Here is a 19957-nt window from a genome sequence, read left to right on the forward strand (position 1 = left end):
GCTCCCGGACGTCGCCTCCTCTCTCCACCCCGGGCCTCCCCGATGCGCTTGGACAGACAGAGGCCACCGCCGTCCGCCGCCTCTCCGGCCGGTGCCCGCCTGCGGTCCTCGCCGCGGACTCTTCCTCCCCTCTCCTCGCACGCCGCTCCTCCTCGGCTCCTCCCGATCCCTCCTCCGCCGCCTGGTCCCTCCTCCTTCCAGCCCAGCCTTCCCGGCCCCCGCCCCCGCGAGCTAGACGTCTGGGCAGCCCCCGGCGCAGCGCGGCCGCAGCAGCCTCCGCCCCCGGCACGGTGTGCACGCCCGCGGTCAGGGCGGCCCGAGCCCGGCGCGAGTCCCGAGCGAGTCCCGAGCGAGCCCCGGCGACTGCCGCCTCCCAGACCGGACGACAGGCGACCTCCGCGTCCACCCGAGTCCCGCCTCGCCGCCGCGGCCGTCCCCGCGCACCGCCGCCTGACTCGGTCCCGCCTGATTGCGGAGACCCCGAGCCGGCGCTTGGGGGCAACGATGCGACCCTCGGGGACGGCGGGAGCCGCGCTCCTGGTCCTGCTGGCCGCGCACTTCCCGGCGAGTCCGGCGCTGGAGGAGAAGAAAGGTAAGAGCGAGTCCCGCCGGCCCGCGCCGCCTCCCGAAGCGCCTCGACCCGCAGCCGGCCCAGCTCGCTCCAGCGGCACCGGCTCGGCGTCCCGCGCCGCCCGGCCCTCCTTTCCTGTTTCCTTGAGGATCAGCTGCGCCTCTGGCCGGGACCGTGGGAGGAACTGGACGTTTCGTTTCTGGGCTGGGCGAGCGTGAGGCGGCCCAGGACGGGAGGCTCCGTGCGCGGGGCAGCGGGGCTGCGGACGGGGTGTGGGAACCACCGGCCGGAGCTCGGCGCCCCGGAGCGCTCGCAACTTTCCGTCCTCACTTTCCCGGCCTCCTGCGCCGCGTCCGCCTACGGAGGCAAGAAGTTGGCGCAGAGAGCTCTGGTTCCCGCGGCGGCGGCGGCTCGGTTCCCGCACGTGCGCCCCGCGCCTGTACTCCCGCGGGGCCAGGCCGGGCCCGGGGCGCGCGCCCCAGGCGCTTGGGGAAGCAGGGGAACGACCCCCCGGAATCCGTCTCGCTCACTCCTCGGGCCTCCTGGGACGCGCGGCTTCCCGAGCCGACCCCACCGCGCGTCCTCCCTGCACCCGGGTCTCGGACTTGAGCCGCTCCGGGGGACCCGGGGCCAGGCCTGGGTGCGTCACAGGACCGTGCAAGCCCTTTTCCCAGGTGTGGTGTTGCAGCTTTGAGCTGAGGGGCCAGAGGGTCTCGAGTCTGCCTCTACCTGGGGCCGCGGGGAAGGAAAGGCGTAGTTTCCGCCTAAGCAAAAAAGGGGGTGGGGTCGGGCCCGCCCCTTGGGCGCAGACCCCCAACGTTTGCCCTGCTCTCGGTCCGGGTGCAGGTGGGGGGTTGTGGGGTGGGAAACCCAGCTCCTGGCCAGCCCAGAGCTCCCTCCTAGGCGTCCACGCCCCTCGGGCTTGTGGGGTTTCGCTACATCGTCGCTTCCCGGGAACTTGTGAGATTTGCCCCCACCTGCAGCCCTTTGGTTTCGTATCCCTGCTTTAAGGTGCAGCTGGACCCAGCGTTGGGACCAGCAGCGGCGGCACAGCTGGGTCCTGCAGCCGAAGTTCATAGGGCGGTACCCATCCTAGTCAGGTCCCCACGATTTTTCAAAAATAAGGCTCACACCAAACTTTCCTACTGAACATTCCGGGATTTTTCTCCTTGAGATGTCCCTTTTAGCTCTTTGAAGAGTTTGACTTTGGGCCAACCAGCATTTTAATTTTTTTTTTTTTTTTAAAGATTGCTGTCCATGGTTCATGGGTGCCAAATGTCCAGACTGAACATGAGTGAGTCTGGCTTCGTGACTACCCGCCATAAACCCACTTGACATGAGAAACATGCCTCAGAAAGTTTAATTACACAATTTCAAAATCAAGCAACCCGGGTTCCAAGAGTCAGGTCTGTACTTGCTGTTGATGTCATTGGCATAGGGAGTCCGGGTTTGGTGCTGAGCGAGTTTGTTAGGGGAACATTAATGCATAAACCAGTGGTTCCCAAACTTTGTTGGACGTAAGAATCGCTTGGAATTTTAACAAAACAAAACAAAATTATATCTGGCTCCCAACCCCAGACATTCTGATTTCATTGGCCTGGGATGAGCCCTGGGCATCGGGGTTTTTGAAAAGCTCCTCTGGTGGTTCTGCGGGGCAGCCAGATTCGGGAGTCACTGTCGTGGAGGAGAGACTGGTAAAGTCTCTGGAAAGATTACCTGCCAGTGTATGGGACGTAGAATCTTTTGGAACATCTGGAATGGTAACAGTCTTGCAGAATATAGGAAAGAGGAGGTGGGAGTGATTTCAGTAATAAAAGGTTAGTTTTTTCACTGACAGAGCTGGTGGAAAGCTCTGCGTCCTTTAAGGGGTCTGAATGGCTCCCCTTCATCTCTGCGGGGAGTCCTAGAGACTGTGGACCTGCTCCTGAATCAGCAGACGATAGAGTCCTCTTAGGCAGGCAGCATCTCTCCCTCTCTGCTACAGGGACCCCCTCTGTATTTTAAATTGACTCTTGGAGCTCCTCCAAAGCACCACCTTTTTTTTTTTTAAACTCCAGAAGTGTTCACAGCTCTTTGCTATTACTGCTTTGAACACTGCTATTAGTGCCTTGGAAATTTGTTTCTGAGAAAAATATAAATACTGCTTAATTTGTCCTGTATTTGCTTCGAACAGAATGCTCCTGAATAAAATTGTGAGAGTAGGCGAACAAATCTCATTCTGTTAGAGTAACATTAAAAAAAAAACAAAAACAGTTTTAAGGGGTAAATTGTTAAAAATGTAGAATGAGATATTTTTATAAAAGGCGTTGAAAACCCATGTAAGATTCAGTGTGTTCAAGAAAATTTGCTCATTTTAGAGAGACTTTTTTGGTTCTAAGATACGGTATCTTCCATTCTGATTGCGCTTAGTACTGTCAGACACTGTTTTAAGTGTCCTTTTAATACTTAGGTTAAGCATATGTAGTGGGTACTCTGTTTATAAAATGGGAAACTGAGGTACAGAGAAGTAAAGTAACTTCCACATTTAGTAAGAGGCAGAGGCAGGGGGGCTCCTGGGTGGCTCAGTGGGTTATGCCGCTGCCTTCGGCTCAGGTCATGATCTCGGGGTCCTGGGATCGAGTCCCGCATCGGGCTCTCTGCTCAGCAGGGAGCCTGCCTCCCTCTCTCTCTCTCTCTCTCTGCCTGCCTCTCTATCTACTTGTGATCTCTCTCTGTCAAATAAATAAAATAAAATCTTAAAAAAAAAAAAGGAAGCAGAGGCAGGATTCAAACTCAAGCCTTCTCCGCCTGGGGTCCTGCCTCAACCACCTGACTCCACCCCTTGAGCGAGTTCTGTTTTGGGAAGAGCCACTTCCGAGTGTGGGATCACCTAATGTTCGATGCTGCTAGCAGGGAGGAAAAGGACCAGGGAACCGGCTCCTTAGACTTGGTCTCGGTGGGAAGCTTGGAGCAAATGTCAGTTTGGTGGTCTAGATCCTTGGTCATTTCCTCATTGATCGCTCTGCTTGCCTTCTGTGGGGGCAGCTCTGTCACCAGAGCTGAGGGAGCCTGGAGATTGCTCGGGAATGGTTAAGCACGCCCCTCCCTCTTGCAAAGTGGAGAGGTCAAGGTGTTATTCTAGAAGAGAGCCTGGGTGGTATTCTGGAGAAGGCAGGCGTTCTCCAGTGGGGAAGCTGTCCTGGCTCCTCCTCTGAAGACAGTCTCGATTCAGTAGGTCTGGGCTCTGTTGAAGAGGAATAAAAGAGGATTTTGAATCCTATCCAAGGTGAAGAACCCCTACCCTTTTCTCTAGGGAGTTCAGATGTGAGGATGCCAGTTCAGTCCTGGCCGGAAGCCAGGAAGTCTGTCTTCTCGTTCTAGCTCTGTGTCGAGGCAGTTGTGTCACTTACCAGCTCCAGGCTCCTGAGTCCTCATTTCTAAATCCAAGGAGTATTTACTGAGTGCATAGAATGTGCCAGACATGAGTTAAAAGGGGGCAGGGGTGATCTTAATAGTTTCTACCAGTGCTTCCACAGTGGGATTCCTTAAGCCATTAATTACGTACAGATGATCCTCGATTTACAATAGTTTGTCTTACCTTTTTTTTTTTTTTTTAAGATGGTGTGAAAGCAATGCACGTTCACTAGAAACTCTACTTGGAATTTTAATTTGGATCTTTACCCCGGGCTAGTGATAACATGGTACAGTCCTCTCCAGTGATACTGGGTGGGGTCCGCAGTCGGCAGCGCTCCTCCTCAGTGACCATGGTCAACAGCCCACAGGCCGATAACCATCCCGTTTGTCACTTTAAGGACAGAATTCAGCAAACTACATGAGCCATTCAACACTTCATATAAAACAGACTTTGTGTTGGATTTTATCCACCTGTAGGCTAATGTGAGTGTTCTGTATACATTTAAGGTAGGTTAGGGTAAGCTATGGTATTTGCTAGGTTGGGTGTATCCAGTGTATTTTCAACTTAAAATATTTTTAATTTATAATGGGCGTATGGGGACACAGCCCCATCATAAATCAAGGAAGGTGCGTGTTAGTAAATTGCTTTCCAGATCTGAAAAGGAGACCCACGGGACTTGTATCTGTCATGTACTCAAACCTGTATGGCTCTGTCTAGCAGTAGCTGGTTGATAGCTCCAGTAGGTTTTTGACCATTATTTCTGGCTTTATGCAATTAGTTTCATAGTCTCTAATTTTTCAGAAACTCATTCTGAAGTTTGAAGAATCTGATTGCCAAAATCCATTGTGCTACATGATTGGACTCGGTCCACGTGACAGCGCTAACATGTTTTGAAATGTTTTTAGAGGTAGTGTCAGTGAAGATGAAGCAGTCTGCCCTGTATAAAAAGAAATCTTTTTTTTTCCCCTTTGATCTAAGCTTCAGGACCAGGAGCTAGTGTCTGAAACTCTCCTAACAGGAGTGGCAAACCAAGTCCGGTATTAAATTGATGATTATGAACCTTGAGGGAAGAGAGCCCCAACACTGGTGCCCAAGGCCCCAGAATTAGGGTGGGATCAGAATGCTGAAGGACCTACCTAGGAAGTCATTTGGTCCTTGCACCAAGGCTTGCTGTGAAAGTTGTGTGTTTGTGTGTGTATGTGTGTGTGTGTGTGGTGTTTTTTTAAAAATTTATTTTATTATTTTTTAAAGATTTTATTTATTTATTTGACAGAGATCACAAGTAGGCAGAGAGGCAGGCAGAGAGAGAGGGAGAAGCAGGCTCCCTGCTGAGCAGAGAGCGCAGTGCGGGGCTCCATCCCAGGACTCTGGGATCGTGACCCAAGCTGAAGGCAGAGGCTTTAACCCACTGAGCCACCCAGGCGCCCCTGTGTGTGTTTTAATTTGGACTTAATACAGTAGAAGTGGGCTGCTTTAAAGTTAGGTTTTATTAATAGGGGTATGTTTTGAAAAAAGCACAAAGTTCTAGAATGGTCCACCCGGGCATTGTTCCCACGTATACGATTTCAAAAAACGAGACTCTGCTCCTCAGATCTGTACTGAACTACTTAAGTTTTGTTTTCTTCTGTCACTTTTGGGCATTTGAAATTATCCTGAGGAACATTTTTGGCCTCAGTTATCACTTGCTTGTTTTTAAGGCATCAACACACGTAGGGAATAAAATATAAACCTTGTTCTCATGGACCATTCCTATTGACATCACAGCTTCTCTCTGTTCCTTCTTTTTCATTTTCCTCCTGAAAGGTTGTCTTTTCTAGACAATCCCAACAGTTGGCTCTTTGCACAACATCTCAGGGTAGCCCGCCATCCAGCCTATGGGCATGAGCAGGTTAGTTTGAATTCAGGCAAGGATCCAAGCTTATGTCAAATAACCGGTTTGACTGAAATTTTCACTTCTTTAGAGTCTTTAGGTGCAGTCTCCTTCCTACACATTCAGATAGACACACTCGATACAGTTGTCTAGAAAGTTCCCGGAGCCAGCTGGGAGCAGGAAGGGTGTTTAGGGCCAGTGAGCAGTGGTGGCTTGTTTACTTATCCCTGTTAGAAACTAAGTGCTGGGTTTGACATTTTAATCTCTGCAGGCCCTAAAGTATAATATCAAATGCTGAGAGTGTTGACGAAGCATCTGTGAATTGCATAGGCTTAAAATAAATTCTACTCCTACCAAATTTCAGCAGTTTGCTTCAGAAAGTAGTATGTGAAAGTGAACACAGGGGGATAGAATTTCCTTCTTCGCTCCAAGTTCTGTCCGGTGCTGGTGGACCAGCACACCTGGCCCTCATTTAGTAGAAATAATTGCATAAGTTAACCTCTGTTGTTTGTCCTTTGAGTATAAGGACACGAAGTGCTACCTATTACAACTTGGGCTTTTATTTTCTTTGTGTTTGAGCCACAGTGCGCAGTTTGCTCTGTCCTGTCGGCATTTGGAGACTTAGGAATGAATCAGGTTTGGTGCTTGCCCTTTAGTTGGTTAGGGGAAGAGAAATCTCTAGATAACAAAGTGTGAAACAGTGTCACAGAAGCAGTGATAGAATTCTGAATGGGATGGAGTGTTCCGGTATTATTCTTTGCTTTTAATTCCACCTGGAGAGGGGGCCGGCTATTGCCCGAGCTGTGGGTGTTTCCCTGGAGAAGACAACACGAAGGTATCCCCAAGAGTAGGTCCCATAGTAGCAGAGGCCCGAGGAGCCCTGGTTGTTTGGTGCGATGGGAGGAGAAGGGGGAGATGGGGAGGCTACACCCGACAAGAACTTCGCTGCCCCCCTCCCCCAGGGGAGGCTCTTGGGGGGAGGTCTAACCTGGGAACGGGCCCCATGGGTTGGGTGCTTGAGACCAAGGATTCCAGCAGGAGTGGGAGTGGCCTGCGGAGGCAACAGGGAAATAGGGAGCTCAGTGAGTCCTGCGGGCCAGGAGAGATGCTGAACAGAGCATGCAGGAGGAGTGACTCAGGTGGACCGGAGGCCGTTAATGTGTAACCAGTACGCGAGAGACCGAGAGGATCCCAGGTGACACCAGGGTTCTGCCCTGGAAGTCAGGATGAAACACCATTGCCCCTCACAGGGGCTGTGAATGCCCCAGGAGGAAGAGTGGGTTGGGTGGACGTGGGGTGCTCCGATGGGAAAGGTGAAGGGGCGGTAGGTAGAGCAGAGGGGTGCGGAGCCCAGGAGAGCAGCGTGGCCTTGACTTGTCCTTTGATGAGATGTTTCCATTGCAGGGGTTGTCTTTGGCCATAAAATAACCCCAGCCCCCAGCCTGTCTCCTGCTCCCTGGCTCCGTTCGCATTGACCAGGCTGCGTTCTGGGTCACCTGCTGCTTTCCCCGCCCGTCCGCTGTGGTTGGGTCTGCAGCCGGAGGAGTTGCAGTTAGAAGCAAGCGATGAGTAACACAGAGCATCCGAGAGCCCTGGGAACACTCCTTGTATCCCGCCACACATCCTCAGACGGGAGCCCCATTTCTTACGGCAGCATCAGATCGCTCGGTTTGTACATTAGTGACTGAACTGAAAAGATGAGGTGAATTTTTTTTTTTAAGCCATAGCTTTGGAACCTTAGAATCACTTGGGGAGAATGCAGAAGGAGGATGCCTCGCAGCACCCTAGACCGGCCGAATAAAATCTTCCTATGGGACGGAGTGCCAGCACACACGTCTTTAGAAACTGCTTAGGCAATCCTGATGAGGGCACCAAGCTATGGCAGAGAAGAAATTTTGTCTTTGTTCTCAGACTCCCGTTGCTTACTCATTGCCTGAGCTTCCTGAAGGTCCAGGAATAATTTGATATTTCCGTAGTAAATCAGTCTCAAAGTTGAATTTTTTTCCCCATGAATTCGGGAAAAGCCTATTACAGTGGCTTTCGGGATGTGTTTCCCAAGAGAGCCGCAGCAGCCCTTTGACGCTGCTAGAAACGCACGTTCCTGGATCCCCTACCTGGACCTCTGAATAGGATCCTTATGGGATGGGGCTCACAGGCTGGGGATGGGAGCCTTGCAGGAGATTCTGATGCACGCCAGGTCTAGGACCACAGACGCTACACGCAGACCTCCTGCTGGTTTCTGGATCTACAAGAGGAAGAAGGTAACTACTTATCTTCAAAGCGCTCGCATTGGGAAGGGCTGAAAAGGGAGAGAGACAGGAAGAACCCGTGTAATCCAACGTCTTAGAACAGAGGCAATTTGGGATTTCAGCGACAGTCCCCAAACGGGGTTAATCCTATTTCTGTGATGGGGGCAGTTTCTCAGAAGAGTTTAGCTGGATCTCAACAAGGAGACTTTGTCCCATCTCCAGGCAGAGAGGAAAGAATGAGGACGTGCTGGTGAACTTGCTGCCCCCCCTTCAGCAAGCCCAGCGTCACCGGTCATCACATAAATGTGACTGTTTTATTAGAGCACCTGCTAAGGTTTTAGAATTTCCTGCTTTATTTTCCTAAATGACCACAAGGAAACTTGCAACGTCAAATGTTAAGTGCCTGAGACATGACACATTTTATCTTTAAAAATGAAAATGGCCTTTTTTAAACTTACGGCCGGATGTGAAGAATCTGGGTTATAGTTGATAGTTTCAGCATTCTTCCCAGTAGCATAATTTGGCCCTACAGCTTGTTTTGAATAAGAAAAATGATCCCTTGATGTACTTTATTAACTCCTACCACAGAAAACAGACAAAAAAGTCTTCATAATTTTAGACATAGTAAATGCACGCTGAATCACATTGAAGTCAGAAAATGTCTCACGTGAACTGAGCTACTGCCACACGTGTTAGAAGACATCCGTGTCCTGATTCGCTGGGGAAAATTGCAGACTTACCTGTTTCTTGGCAGAGAGCATTTGGAAACAGGTGGATTTGTAGTGAAGAATGAATACAATTGGTTGTGCTACCTTGGGTACCCATGCCTTTATGTCACAGGGAATAGAGAAGTGGTTCCAGATGCCTGTACTTAGCAGTGGTTTTAATAACATTTTGGAAGGATTTTACTTTAAAACCAGAAACCTGATACCTGAAGGTGCGCCACTGTGCACACACGCGGGCCTGCCCGTGCTGGGTGAGGTCATGGTTGCCTTAGTTGTGTTTCCTTACACATGATATAATGATACTATAACTGAAAGTTCCTTTCTTTCACTCCAGGTTTTGCAGAAAATTGATGCATTGTGTATAATCTCTCCGACATGACACACTAACGTTTTAAGGGGGAAAACTGTGCCTGTTTTTGTTCCTTTGCCCATGCTCATAAACTTCCCACTATTTCAGAGTCTGGAATAAAAACAAATCACGTCTTGAATCTGGGCTAGTCCTCAAGGACGGGCATGGGCTCCTGGAAATGTTCTTACCGCCGTAAATGAGATTTCAGAAAGGTTTTCAGAAAGATTTTTTTTTTTGTAACGTCAAAAACCCTGGGTTATTTGCTCGCAGACATTGACTATCTGACAACTGCCGGCTTGTCTGTGTTTACAGGCATCTCCTGGTTCATTCTTCTATATCACAGGCCATAGCAAATAGTTAAATTGTGCTGAGTAAGATCACTTAGACGAACGATTTGTGTGTGTTCTAGTACTAACTTGCGAGATCTGGTTTTGAAAGTGTATTTTAATATAGTATCAGAAATTTAAATGATTATCATCTCTTTTCCATGAAAAGAAAAAAAAAAAAACCCAGAACATCTACCCCCCACCCCACGTCACTGTCATCTATTTTGATTCCAGATGAATGCCAGGAAAATGAAAGTGGTTGTTGAAAAATTATAATGCCACCTGTTGGCTTTTAAAAGACCGATTTTAAGGGGCTTTGACCTCTGATGAATTTCAGAACATTTTCTTGGCTTTGATTTGCCGCAAAGTTCATAGAGAACCAGAAACCTTATCCGTGTAGTTACTTCTTGATTTCTTTACCTCTGCTGGCATTTCCTGGTGGTTTAATAGACTGGATGCACGCAGTGTATTTATGAGTGAGAATAATGTATTGCCTTAATCTGTCCTCCCTCCCTTCCTTCCTTTCCCACTTCCTTCCTCTCTTTACTTTTTTGCAAGCTGTTATGAATCAATCTTCACCAAGAAAGAAAATTTTGATGTATGACTGTGAATGAAAAACTTTGACAAATGACTGCAAAAATATATTATGTAGTTTCTTAAAGTTAGAACGTCAGAGATAACCAGTGTTTATGATCAGTTTTTATACAAATATGAATAGACATGTATCATTCCTTCAAAAGTTGTCTTGCTAAAGGAGTTTTTCGTAGGACGTGGCTTAATGCATTTTCCCCCCTGCAATGTGTTGTCCATTATAATAGAGAAAATAGGTTAGAATCTACCTTCCCAGTTTCAGCTTCCATAAAATGACTCAACTAGATGGTTTGATGGCACCTTGCAGCTGCAAACATCTATGAAATTAAAAGCAAACCTAAATGCGTGCAAGTTACATACTGAAACTTATAGATCGTAAGTGTGCTCTGTGATTGAGATGCTAAAAGACTGATGTCATAATAATAATAACACCTTGCCTTTGTCTAGCACTTTACAGTTTACACAGTGCCTTCACTGCCATCTCTCCAAGCTTCCTAAGAACCCCACGGGATGGGGACACTTATCCACATTCGAAGGTGAGGGACTCAGGCTGTCAGCAATTCTGCGGTTTGCCCGTGGTCACCGAGCTCATCGACATTGAGTTGCTGGGATTTTTCCTGCTATACAGCAGACTCCTGACACCAGTATCAAATGTCTCCAAAACTCTCCTTCCTCCTCCTCTAAGACACTGTTGCTTTTTAGCCATGGATGCCTCCTTTCCCTAGTAGTCCTGTTTGTGAGTCAAAGACTAACAAAATACTCTCAAATTTTTTGTTACATTTCTGTCACTTACATACCCAGTGCCCTCATGATTTGGGTATATTCTCCAGTTTTGTTTTTTCGCACTTTTTCTTGTGATGAAGTCTTTGAGTCTTTGTGTGTTTTTTTAAGGACAAACTTAACAAGTTGTGGACACTCCAGGATTGCTGGTTTTCTATATCAGGTCCCTTATAAGAAGCCATTCTGCCTGACATTATATTTGGAAACACTGACTTTAAGGAGAAACGATTACAGAAATCCCCTCTTACTTAGAGGAGCCTCCTTGTTTGAGTGAATCGAACGGGTGATGGGACCGTTTGTAGATCTCTCATTGGTGGTGATCTACCTTTTCAAAAAGAAATGTCAGAATACAGTGTTTATTTTCCTCCACTGGGAAAGAACGAACTTTTTTTTCTTATTGTTTATTTCCTACATAGTGGAAACTTCAGCAGAACTCCGGCAGAAATTCCCCCTGACGAACGTTTATATTTCTTAGTTATAAAGCAGAGTAGAAAGAATCCCATATGTCAACGGGATGAATAATCTGTAGTTGTCATTGATGTTGTGGAGCTTTGGAGAATATCATTCAGGGAAAACATTGATTTTTTTTCTTTAGAGCCAAGTCTGATGCATCTCTTGTTGAATGAGCAAACCCTCCCAGTCAGGAGGCACTTAGAGTATTGATTGTCAGGGCTTGCTTAGTAACTGACCTCTATGCATTCCATAAGTTATTTGGGCAAAAGCTGTGCCACTTCACCTTCAATCAACAAAAGTCCGCCCAGCCAGGGCAGAACAGAAAGTTGAGCAATTTGGTGAAATGGGACAACATAAAGAGTCAGACTAGTTGCTCAGTTTTTCACTTCACTTTTGTCTTCTAAAGACTTTCTCTCTCTCTCTCATTTAAATGCAACTCTGTGATGTGCCTGGTTTGGAGGCGAGGCATCGAATGGGAAAAGTCCCAGACAGTTTGAAGACCTGGGTGGTTATCGGAGTCCATCTTCTCTCATGCCAAGAGTCTTGTTCTTAAAGTCTTGGCTAGAAAAGCTAGGCTTTGAGAGTGTTGGGCCATGACTGCTACATATTCATCATGTTGCCCAGTTGCAAAAACAAAACGTTCAAATGATAGCCAGGAAAATCAGTAGTCATGAATTCAAGGCCTGAACCACACTAATGAAGCCAATGGAAACGGGGCGCCAGGGTGGGGAAAGTTGCCAATAGTGTATATATACTTCTCTTGCAACTTGGGGGATTTTTTCCCGTTCCTTCTTGGACGTTGTTTTGGGAGGAGGTCAGACTCTATTTCCCTTCTAGGCTTGCTTTCTCTTCTCTAGGTGATAAGGGAAGAGGTAGAGCAAGGTGGTAGCTACAGGTGAAGCCGCCATGTTGGTCGGCACAGGTGGTGAAGCCGCCATGTTGGTCGGCACAGGTGGTGAAGCCGCCATGTTGGTCGGCACAGGTGGTGAAGCCGCCATGTTGGTCGGCACAGGTGGTGAAGCCGCCATGTTGGTCAACACAGGTGTCGGAATGCAAACTTGTTGTCTAGTCAGAGTTTTATAGGCTGGGGGACTTCTGAACACTATTTACAAGGTTGAATTCTAATTAAAAGTGAAGCACTAGGTACCACAGAGTGTAACAACTATAGTCCTTATCTCATGGTCATCAACATGTCCTGTTCACAAGCTGTTCTGCTAAGTCCACAAAAGGCCTTGACTAAGTTTAAGAGTAGTTTTAAATAATAGTAATTATTATATTATTTATAAAATCACAGATAGTAATTAATTAATACCTAGTGATTTTGAAAGGAACCACCCAACATGGCAACTCGGTAGTATCCTCTTAGAGGTGGAGAGAGAACGGTGAGTTCAGTAAGTCCATCTCTGTCTGAGGAAGCAGCATAGCTTAGCTGTCAGGGGTTCAGTGCACCCCTCGGGACAAAGTCTGTCTGCAGATGAATCTCCTCACAAAGAGAGTTTGAATTGGTGAAGCCTCACCTGTGCACATTTCTACTGAGCCTTCCACTACAGGGTAAGCAGAACCTGGTGTGATCCAGATTGGCTCTCCTATTTGGTGGGCGGGGTGCCTCATGGTGTGAGCAGCCAGGGTAACGCTTCCAGAGCAGTACAGGATGACTCCAGAGATAGGTGACTGTTGAGTCTCCTGGCCATCTTGTGGGTGATGGCATCTGTCTGGCCCTCGGATTCTCCTGCACTCCCTGTTGGTAGTACTCTTCGCAGAATATGCTTCTGGTCGCTTACCAGGGGGGTATACCCACCTGCTGGTCTAGGTTCTCCCCAAGAATCTCTGTCCCTTTGTATTTTTTCCTAGCTGTAAAGTGGGATGTCACTGATTTAAAATGAGGAAAATCGTTCAGGGTTTCATGCCTCAGAGGAAAAGGGGTACTTCCTCAGCCAAGAGTTGACTGCATTTTTGGGGTGAAAGGCAGTGACGAAGCCAGAGGTCAGAAAAGCCACCTACGCCAATTGTTTAGGGCCCTTGGCGTAACTCTGCTCTTAAAACAAAGGCTGTTCTACATGGACGTTTGAGAACTTGCACTGGTTCTGTGTGTCTGAAATTATAATGTCTGTAATTTTCCCAATGTGAACATTATTATAATAGGCTAAAGAACGCATTAGGCCACTGATTCTAGACTCATCACCACTAACATTTGATGGGTGTTTTTGTTGTTGTTGTTCCAGAAAAGGCAACAATAACCTTCTTATTTCTGGCATCTATTTGATGTTAAAATATTTTGAAAAACCAAAATGTACACATCAGACTAAAATGAGTATACAAGACAGTGAGTACACCAAAAAAGTCTTTAGACCTGTGGCGTGGTGCTTTTCTCTGGGTGAAGTAATGCATTAAGGCCTTGCCTCCTCCGCACGTGGAGGGCCGTGCAGGACGTCACAGACGGGGGTGCTGTCTCTGGACCCAGGCCCTACTTTGGTTGCAGGGTGTGGCTGGCCCAGTTGAGCAACTCCTGGGAGTCCTGGTTTCCTCATTGGCTGAAGGAAGATAATAATGGCACTTATCTCGGGGCCCCTGGGAGACGCATTGGATTAAGCTTCTGACTCTTGGTTTCCATGCCAGTCCGGATCTCAGGGTGGTGAGACCGAGCCCTGGGTCGGGCTCCATGCTCAGGGAGGAGTCTGCTTAAGCCTCTCTCTCCCTCTGCCCCTCCTCCCATGCCCCCCCTTTCTCTAAAACAGATAGATAAATCTTAAAAAAAAACAATGGCACTTATCTCATGGGGCTGGAGAGAGGACGGTGACCGGATGATGTGTGTGGAGGAAGAAGCACCAGGCCAGTCCCTGAAGCGCATTCCAGAATGGGTGGATGTCATCATGTTTGAAGCGCTGACTTGCACTGTGACCGCTGCCCCTCTCCATGACCTATGACCTTAATGATCCCTGTTGTAGGTGTAGAGGAACCTGGGTTGAGGAAGGTCCTGTCACTTACCCCAGGTCATCTGCCGAGGAAGGGTAGGCCCTGGCCTCTGACTGGGGAGCATTGCCGCTGCATGCCTGTGCCCCAGATGTCCGCCCTGCCTTCGGGTCCTCCTCAAAAGCTGCAGGACCCAGACAGGGGAAGGCTCAGCTTGCCTTGCCTCCTTGCTCCCCATCTCCCAGAGCACAACCGCTTGACCCCTCTTTCCTTCCATGGAGGGTCTTACTTTCCCTTAAAAGAGGATGGTTGTTTTCCTGCATGGCTCCAGGCCAGTCTTCGGGATGCCCTGATTAATTCCTACACTGTTTTTACTTTCAGACTTGTTATGGCTAATGTGAAGGCTCCTGTTTTGTCTATTTTCTTCTGCTCATCCTTCTCCCCTTCCGTGGCATACATGGCTGCGATGGGCACGCATGTCTTCCCCCATCCAGCCTTTATTTCTTCTTCATGGTCCCCCGCACACCTGCACCATCTCACAAGGAAGGAGGCAAACATCCTTGAGCCCTTGGCACTTTGTAGCAGTTCAGCTCTCCAAAGAACGAAAATAATGGGCCTGCATTCTCTCTTTTAATTACTACATGATCTAAAATTAATTAAGCTGTTTCAGGTAATGCTTGGTGCATTGGGTTTTGAGCCTCTGCCTGCCCCATCCCAAGGACTGATCCTTTCTTCTAGGACTCTGTCCTCAGAACTTCCCTTGGTTCCTGTTCTTCCCCCGGTTCATAATCACAAGGCCTGCAGGTGTTTATATGGATCGCGAAAGTACGAGAAAGTCCGTCAGTCTCTATCGTTGTTTCCAAATTTGCAAGGGAGCAGACTGGTCATGAGTTAACATACACTAGAGACTTGCTGTTTCCTACCCCCACAGTATCTTAAAGTTATTTTTAAAGTTGTTTTATATCTGCGAGTAAAAATAAATGGCTTTTGCCGCAAGAAACGCCAAAAATGGAAAAGCTAACAGTTCAAAGATGATAATTTATCTTGTAAGAACTGCTAGCAGCCCAACTGCTTTGTTAAACAGTGAGACGATTTATGAGATTATGTGATTTCCAAATGGGTTGAAGGGTGGTCTAACCTTTGGGCCCATTTTCTCCATCCGTGAGCTTTCTGGGCTCACAGCAGCATAGTCGTGGAGATGGAACGTGCTTGGAGCACTGTATTTGGAAACATCAGAGACACAAAGGGCAGAGACTCTCACCACCTATATGTAAGGCCCTGGGAGGCAAACTTTTTTTTCTTTTTGAGCATTAAGTTCATGGTCAGCATTTATTTGGGGGGTCAAAGCAGCGTGGGGTGAGTGTAGGGTAGGGGGAATGTGTGGTTAAAAAGGAAGAATTATTTTGCATGGAGCACTGGGTGTTGTGCAAAAAGAATGAATACTGTTACGCTGAAAAAATAAATAAAATGGAAAAAAAAAGGAAGAATTAAGAAAGTTAACTATCATGCATACATGAGCTAGTATTTTTAAGCACTTTCAAAATACTTTCAAAACACATTGTGGAGTAGGTATTTGAACTTAATATTTTGATCTTTTTAGTATTTTTTTAGAAATTAACAGAAGTTAAGGTTTTTTAAAAATTGCTGTAGTCTTAGAAAAATCATACTAAAAACAAAATGCTGACCATATTATATAAATAAGAATAGTGGTTTGCTGCCATAGCAAAGCTTTTTGTTACTAGCTTTTTATTTTGAAAGAATTACAGATTCACAGGAAGTTGCAAAATAGGCATGGGGAGGTCAGGTCGGTGTAGCCTGTCCCTAACCTCCACCAGTGGTAACATCGTAGTACGAAGTTTTAAATATTTAGTTTGACATCTTTACCTAATACTGACCTAGGCTAAATGCTCACTGCTTTAATTAGCTAGTGAGATGATATTACAAAAATCAGCGTCTTCACAATACCGTTTAGAAGTTCCTTTTTACGTTTTCTGGTCTTTAACATTTGGAGGCAGGAATGAGGAGGAAAAGGGAAGGACGGAGAGAGGAAGAGCATAGGTAGGCAGACAGACAAATTGAGAAACAGATAGAAAAACAGTATAGAGGTTCCTCAAAAAAGTTAAAAATAGAACTGTCCTATAACCCGGCAATCACATGACGATGTATTTACCCAAAAAATGCAAAAATACTAATTCGAAGGGATATGTGCACCCCAACATTTATAGCAGCATTATCTATAATAGCCCAAATATGGAAACAGCCCGTATCTGTCAACTGAAGAATGGATAATGGATAAAGAAGATGTGGGGAGGGAGAGAGAGAGAGAGAGAGAGAGAGAGAGAGTGTGTGTGTGTGTGTGTGTGTGTGTGTTTGATGGAATATTACTCAGCCATCAAAAAGAAAGAAATCTTGCCATTTGCAATGACGTAGATGGAGCTAGAGTGTATTACGCTAACTGAAATAAATCACCCAAAGAAAGACAAATATCATGTGATTTCATTCATATGTGGAATTTAAGAGACTAAACAGACAAGCATAGGGGAAAGGGAAAAAAGAGAGGGAGGCAAACTGTATGGGAGACTCTATGGAGAACAAACTGAGAGTTGCTGGAGGGGAGGTGGTTTGGGGACAGGCTAGATGGGTGATGCGTATTAGGGCAGACACTTGTGATGGGCATTGAGTGTTGTATGTGAGTGATGAGTCACTAAATTCTACTACTGAAACTAATATTACAGTATATATCAACTAACTAGAATTTAAATAAAAATTTGGAACAAACAAACAAACAAAAAAAAAAAAAACAGAAGAAGAGAAACAGCCTAGAGAATGGGTTTTCATTCATTGACTGGACAAACCAAACACTGTCTTGTAGTTTTGGGTCCGTTTACATAAGCTAAGTTTATATTCTATTCAAATCACGAGTGGTTTGAGTTTTTGTGTATGTACCACCTGTTCAGCCTGTGTTTGTTTTCATCTGTTGGTCCTAATTGGCCTTTTTTATATTAAGTGTAGGTACCCTAGAGGAGGTCTTCTGGAATGCTGATGAAGTCATGTTTTTTTATTAGGCGTAATTCCACAGACATAGTCATTTGGTAAAAAATTCACAGAGCTGCACAATTTTGGTGTGTACGCTGTTCTACATTTACGTTATACTGCAATAAAAGTTTTAAATACTGTACTCACAGTCACTTCGTGGAGAAGATTAAAACCTTATAGGCTAGGGGTGGCTCAGTGGGTTAAGCCTCTCCCTTCGGCTCAGGTCATGATCTCAGGGTCCTGGGATCGAGCCCCGCATTGGGCTCTCTGCACGGTGGGGAGCCTGCTTCCCTCTCTCTGCTTGCCTGTCTGCCTACTTGTGATCTCTCTCTCTCTCTCTCTCTCTCTGTCAAATAAATAAAGTCTTAAAAAAAAAAAAAACCTTATAGGCTAACGCTCATATTTTATAAGGAAATTCAGGATCTCAAAGAAGGTATCAGATTGCAGTCAAGGCGATGCACTTACTCTGTTTTAGTATATATAACCCAAAAAATGGCCATTTAAGTGAGACTCCTCTTCCTACTACTTCAGTTTGCTCTAAGTTATAGGTTATTTTAAAACTAGGGTGAAAAAGAGTAGCCTGCTTCTCCTTTACCTGTATCCCTACATCACTGGAGGGAAAGCCTCTCGTAGCAGGTATTAACCAGCTGCAGAATCTTTGCAGAAAGAGTGTCCTCTGTGGGCAACCACAGCTTCCTTCCCTGTCTGTAACTTCCTAGGGTCAGGCTCTTGTGGGGCTATATTCAGACCGACATAGGGAAGAGAAGAGAAAGTGAGTCCCAGGGTAAAGGAAAGTTCCCACTTCATACAGAAGGTGCATACCCACATGGCAGGTCCTCTGGTGGAGTTTCCAGAGCCTTCCAGCCCTCCCGGCATTCTGAGCCCCGATCCTCACACCTGTTATATCACACAGCCATAAACCGTGTTTGCAACATAGCAGGGCGGTTTATTTCAGTAGACTGGTATAACTTGGCAGAATCTTGTGTGCATGTTTCGTTTTCAGTTTTCAGTTTGGTTCGACTCAGTAGGCGTGTGTTCAATATTTATTGCATAGTGTGTATGAAAAAGCTGCTGGGTGCTGGGTTACATGGAAAGTGTCATCTGTGCTCACAAGGAGCTGGTAGTCCAGAACCCTGTTCATTCTCTCACATTCATCGATGTGAGAATTTCGTCTGATGTGGTTTGTGAGTACTGCAAAACTGAAATGATGGTCATAGAGACCAGAATGTGTGTGTATGAATGTTAAGTATAAGATAATTTTGCAGAACCCCTTATAGCTTTCTGAGAACCTTGGACATACTTTATCTCATTTGAATAATCATGTGAAAATAGCCTGAATTCCCTTTTTGATCTCTTGATCAGGGAGATCCCAGTGATAAGAAGCTTCTGTGCCCACGAAAGGACTGAACTAGCTCTGAAAATCTGTATACTCTCTTCATGTTTCTAAATTGACATCTAGGGGCTCCTGGGTGGCTCAGTCATTAAGCAACTGCCTTCAGCTCAGGTCGTGATCCTGGGGTCCTGGGATCGAGCCCTGCATCAGGCTCCCTGCTCAGAAGGAAGCCTGCTTCTCTCTCTCCCAACACCCCCCCCACTTGTATTCCCTCTCTCGTGTGTCTCTATCAAATAAATAAATAAAATCTTTTTTTTTAATTGACATCTAAAATTGTTTTAGATTGTGGCTCATTTGGTTAAGCCTCTGCCTTCCGCTCAGGTCATGATCCCAGGGTCCTGGAATCGAGTCCCGCCTCGGGCTCCCGGCTCAATGGAGAGCCTGCTTCTCCCCCTCTCTGCTGCTCCCCCTGCTTGTGCTCTCTCTCTGTCTCTGTCAAATAAATAAATAAAATCTTAAAAAAAAACCCTTATCTTAAAAAATAATAACATAAAATTGCCATGGGCTTAAGAGCTGTAAGAGATATAATTTCAGCCATTTAAAGCAGCTAGTCAATGGCTTTTCTGCCAGATTGATTCTGACTTTTGGGGGGATTGATTTTTTGCCAAAAAGATTGAGGTTTTTTTTTTTTCCCCCGGTCAAACAAAACAAAACAACGTGTTAATCTTTCCTCCAAAGATCTATCTCCGTTCTGAATGCGGGTTCTGAGGCGGGTATTTGATCACACGGATGGGAAGATGGGGCAGAGGGACACATCGGGAGTCTTCGCCTTTAGCCTCTGTATTTCGGAGCTGAGCGAGGCCGCCTGCACCTGCCATCCCTTTGTCCTGGGGGCCTGCTGCACTTCTGGTGGGAGACAGGCGAGGAAGAGGACGGGGCAGTAGGAGGAGGGCCTGGGGCACGGCACACGCAGGCAGGTTGGCTGTAGGGAAGAGCACAGGTAGACGAGAAACCCTGACTGTTGTCCTATAACCCACGCTCCCTGTAACTCCGGGTCCTGCAGCCCGAGGACAGCAACAGGGCAGTGGTGGGAAATGACCTCTGAGGAGGCTGGAGGAAACACCCCCCGCCCGGGGCACTTGACACTGACCTCCAGTGAGGCTTCCCAAAGACTCAGGGCTGGCACGGTGTGCGCTGAGCGCTGCCCACAGGTCCCCCGCCCTGGCCCGGGATCTGTTTCTACCGCAGCCTGGCCTGGAGCACCTGTGACGGGTGCTGACCTCTGCTTGCTTCCGGGGTGCAGACTTTTATTTATCCCGCATCAGCGAGGCTATAAGGAAGCAGTGCATTTCCTCAAACTGAGAGCTGCG

At 47.1% G+C, this 19957-nt stretch overlaps 1 protein-coding gene across 2 annotated transcripts in view; it reads left to right on the forward strand.

The window, feature by feature from the left end:
• Positions 1 to 256: 256 nt before the first annotated feature.
• The window catches only part of EGFR (epidermal growth factor receptor), a 211082-nt gene continuing 191381 nt past the window's right edge, over positions 257 to 19957 (forward strand). The window contains exon 1 of one of the 2 annotated variants that reach the window (XM_046020189.1): positions 257 to 592. In XM_046020189.1, coding sequence (XP_045876145.1) covers positions 505 to 592 — 88 coding nt within the window. In that variant the 5' untranslated portion in view covers positions 257 to 504. Of the gene's footprint in view, positions 593 to 8077; positions 8097 to 19957 lie in introns of those variants that run through there. The other variant, XM_046020191.1, reaches the window with a different exon arrangement.

The sequence above is a fragment of the Meles meles genome, chromosome 10, assembly GCF_922984935.1.
Source record: "Meles meles chromosome 10, mMelMel3.1 paternal haplotype, whole genome shotgun sequence".
Classification (NCBI taxonomy): domain Eukaryota; kingdom Metazoa; phylum Chordata; class Mammalia; order Carnivora; family Mustelidae; genus Meles; species Meles meles.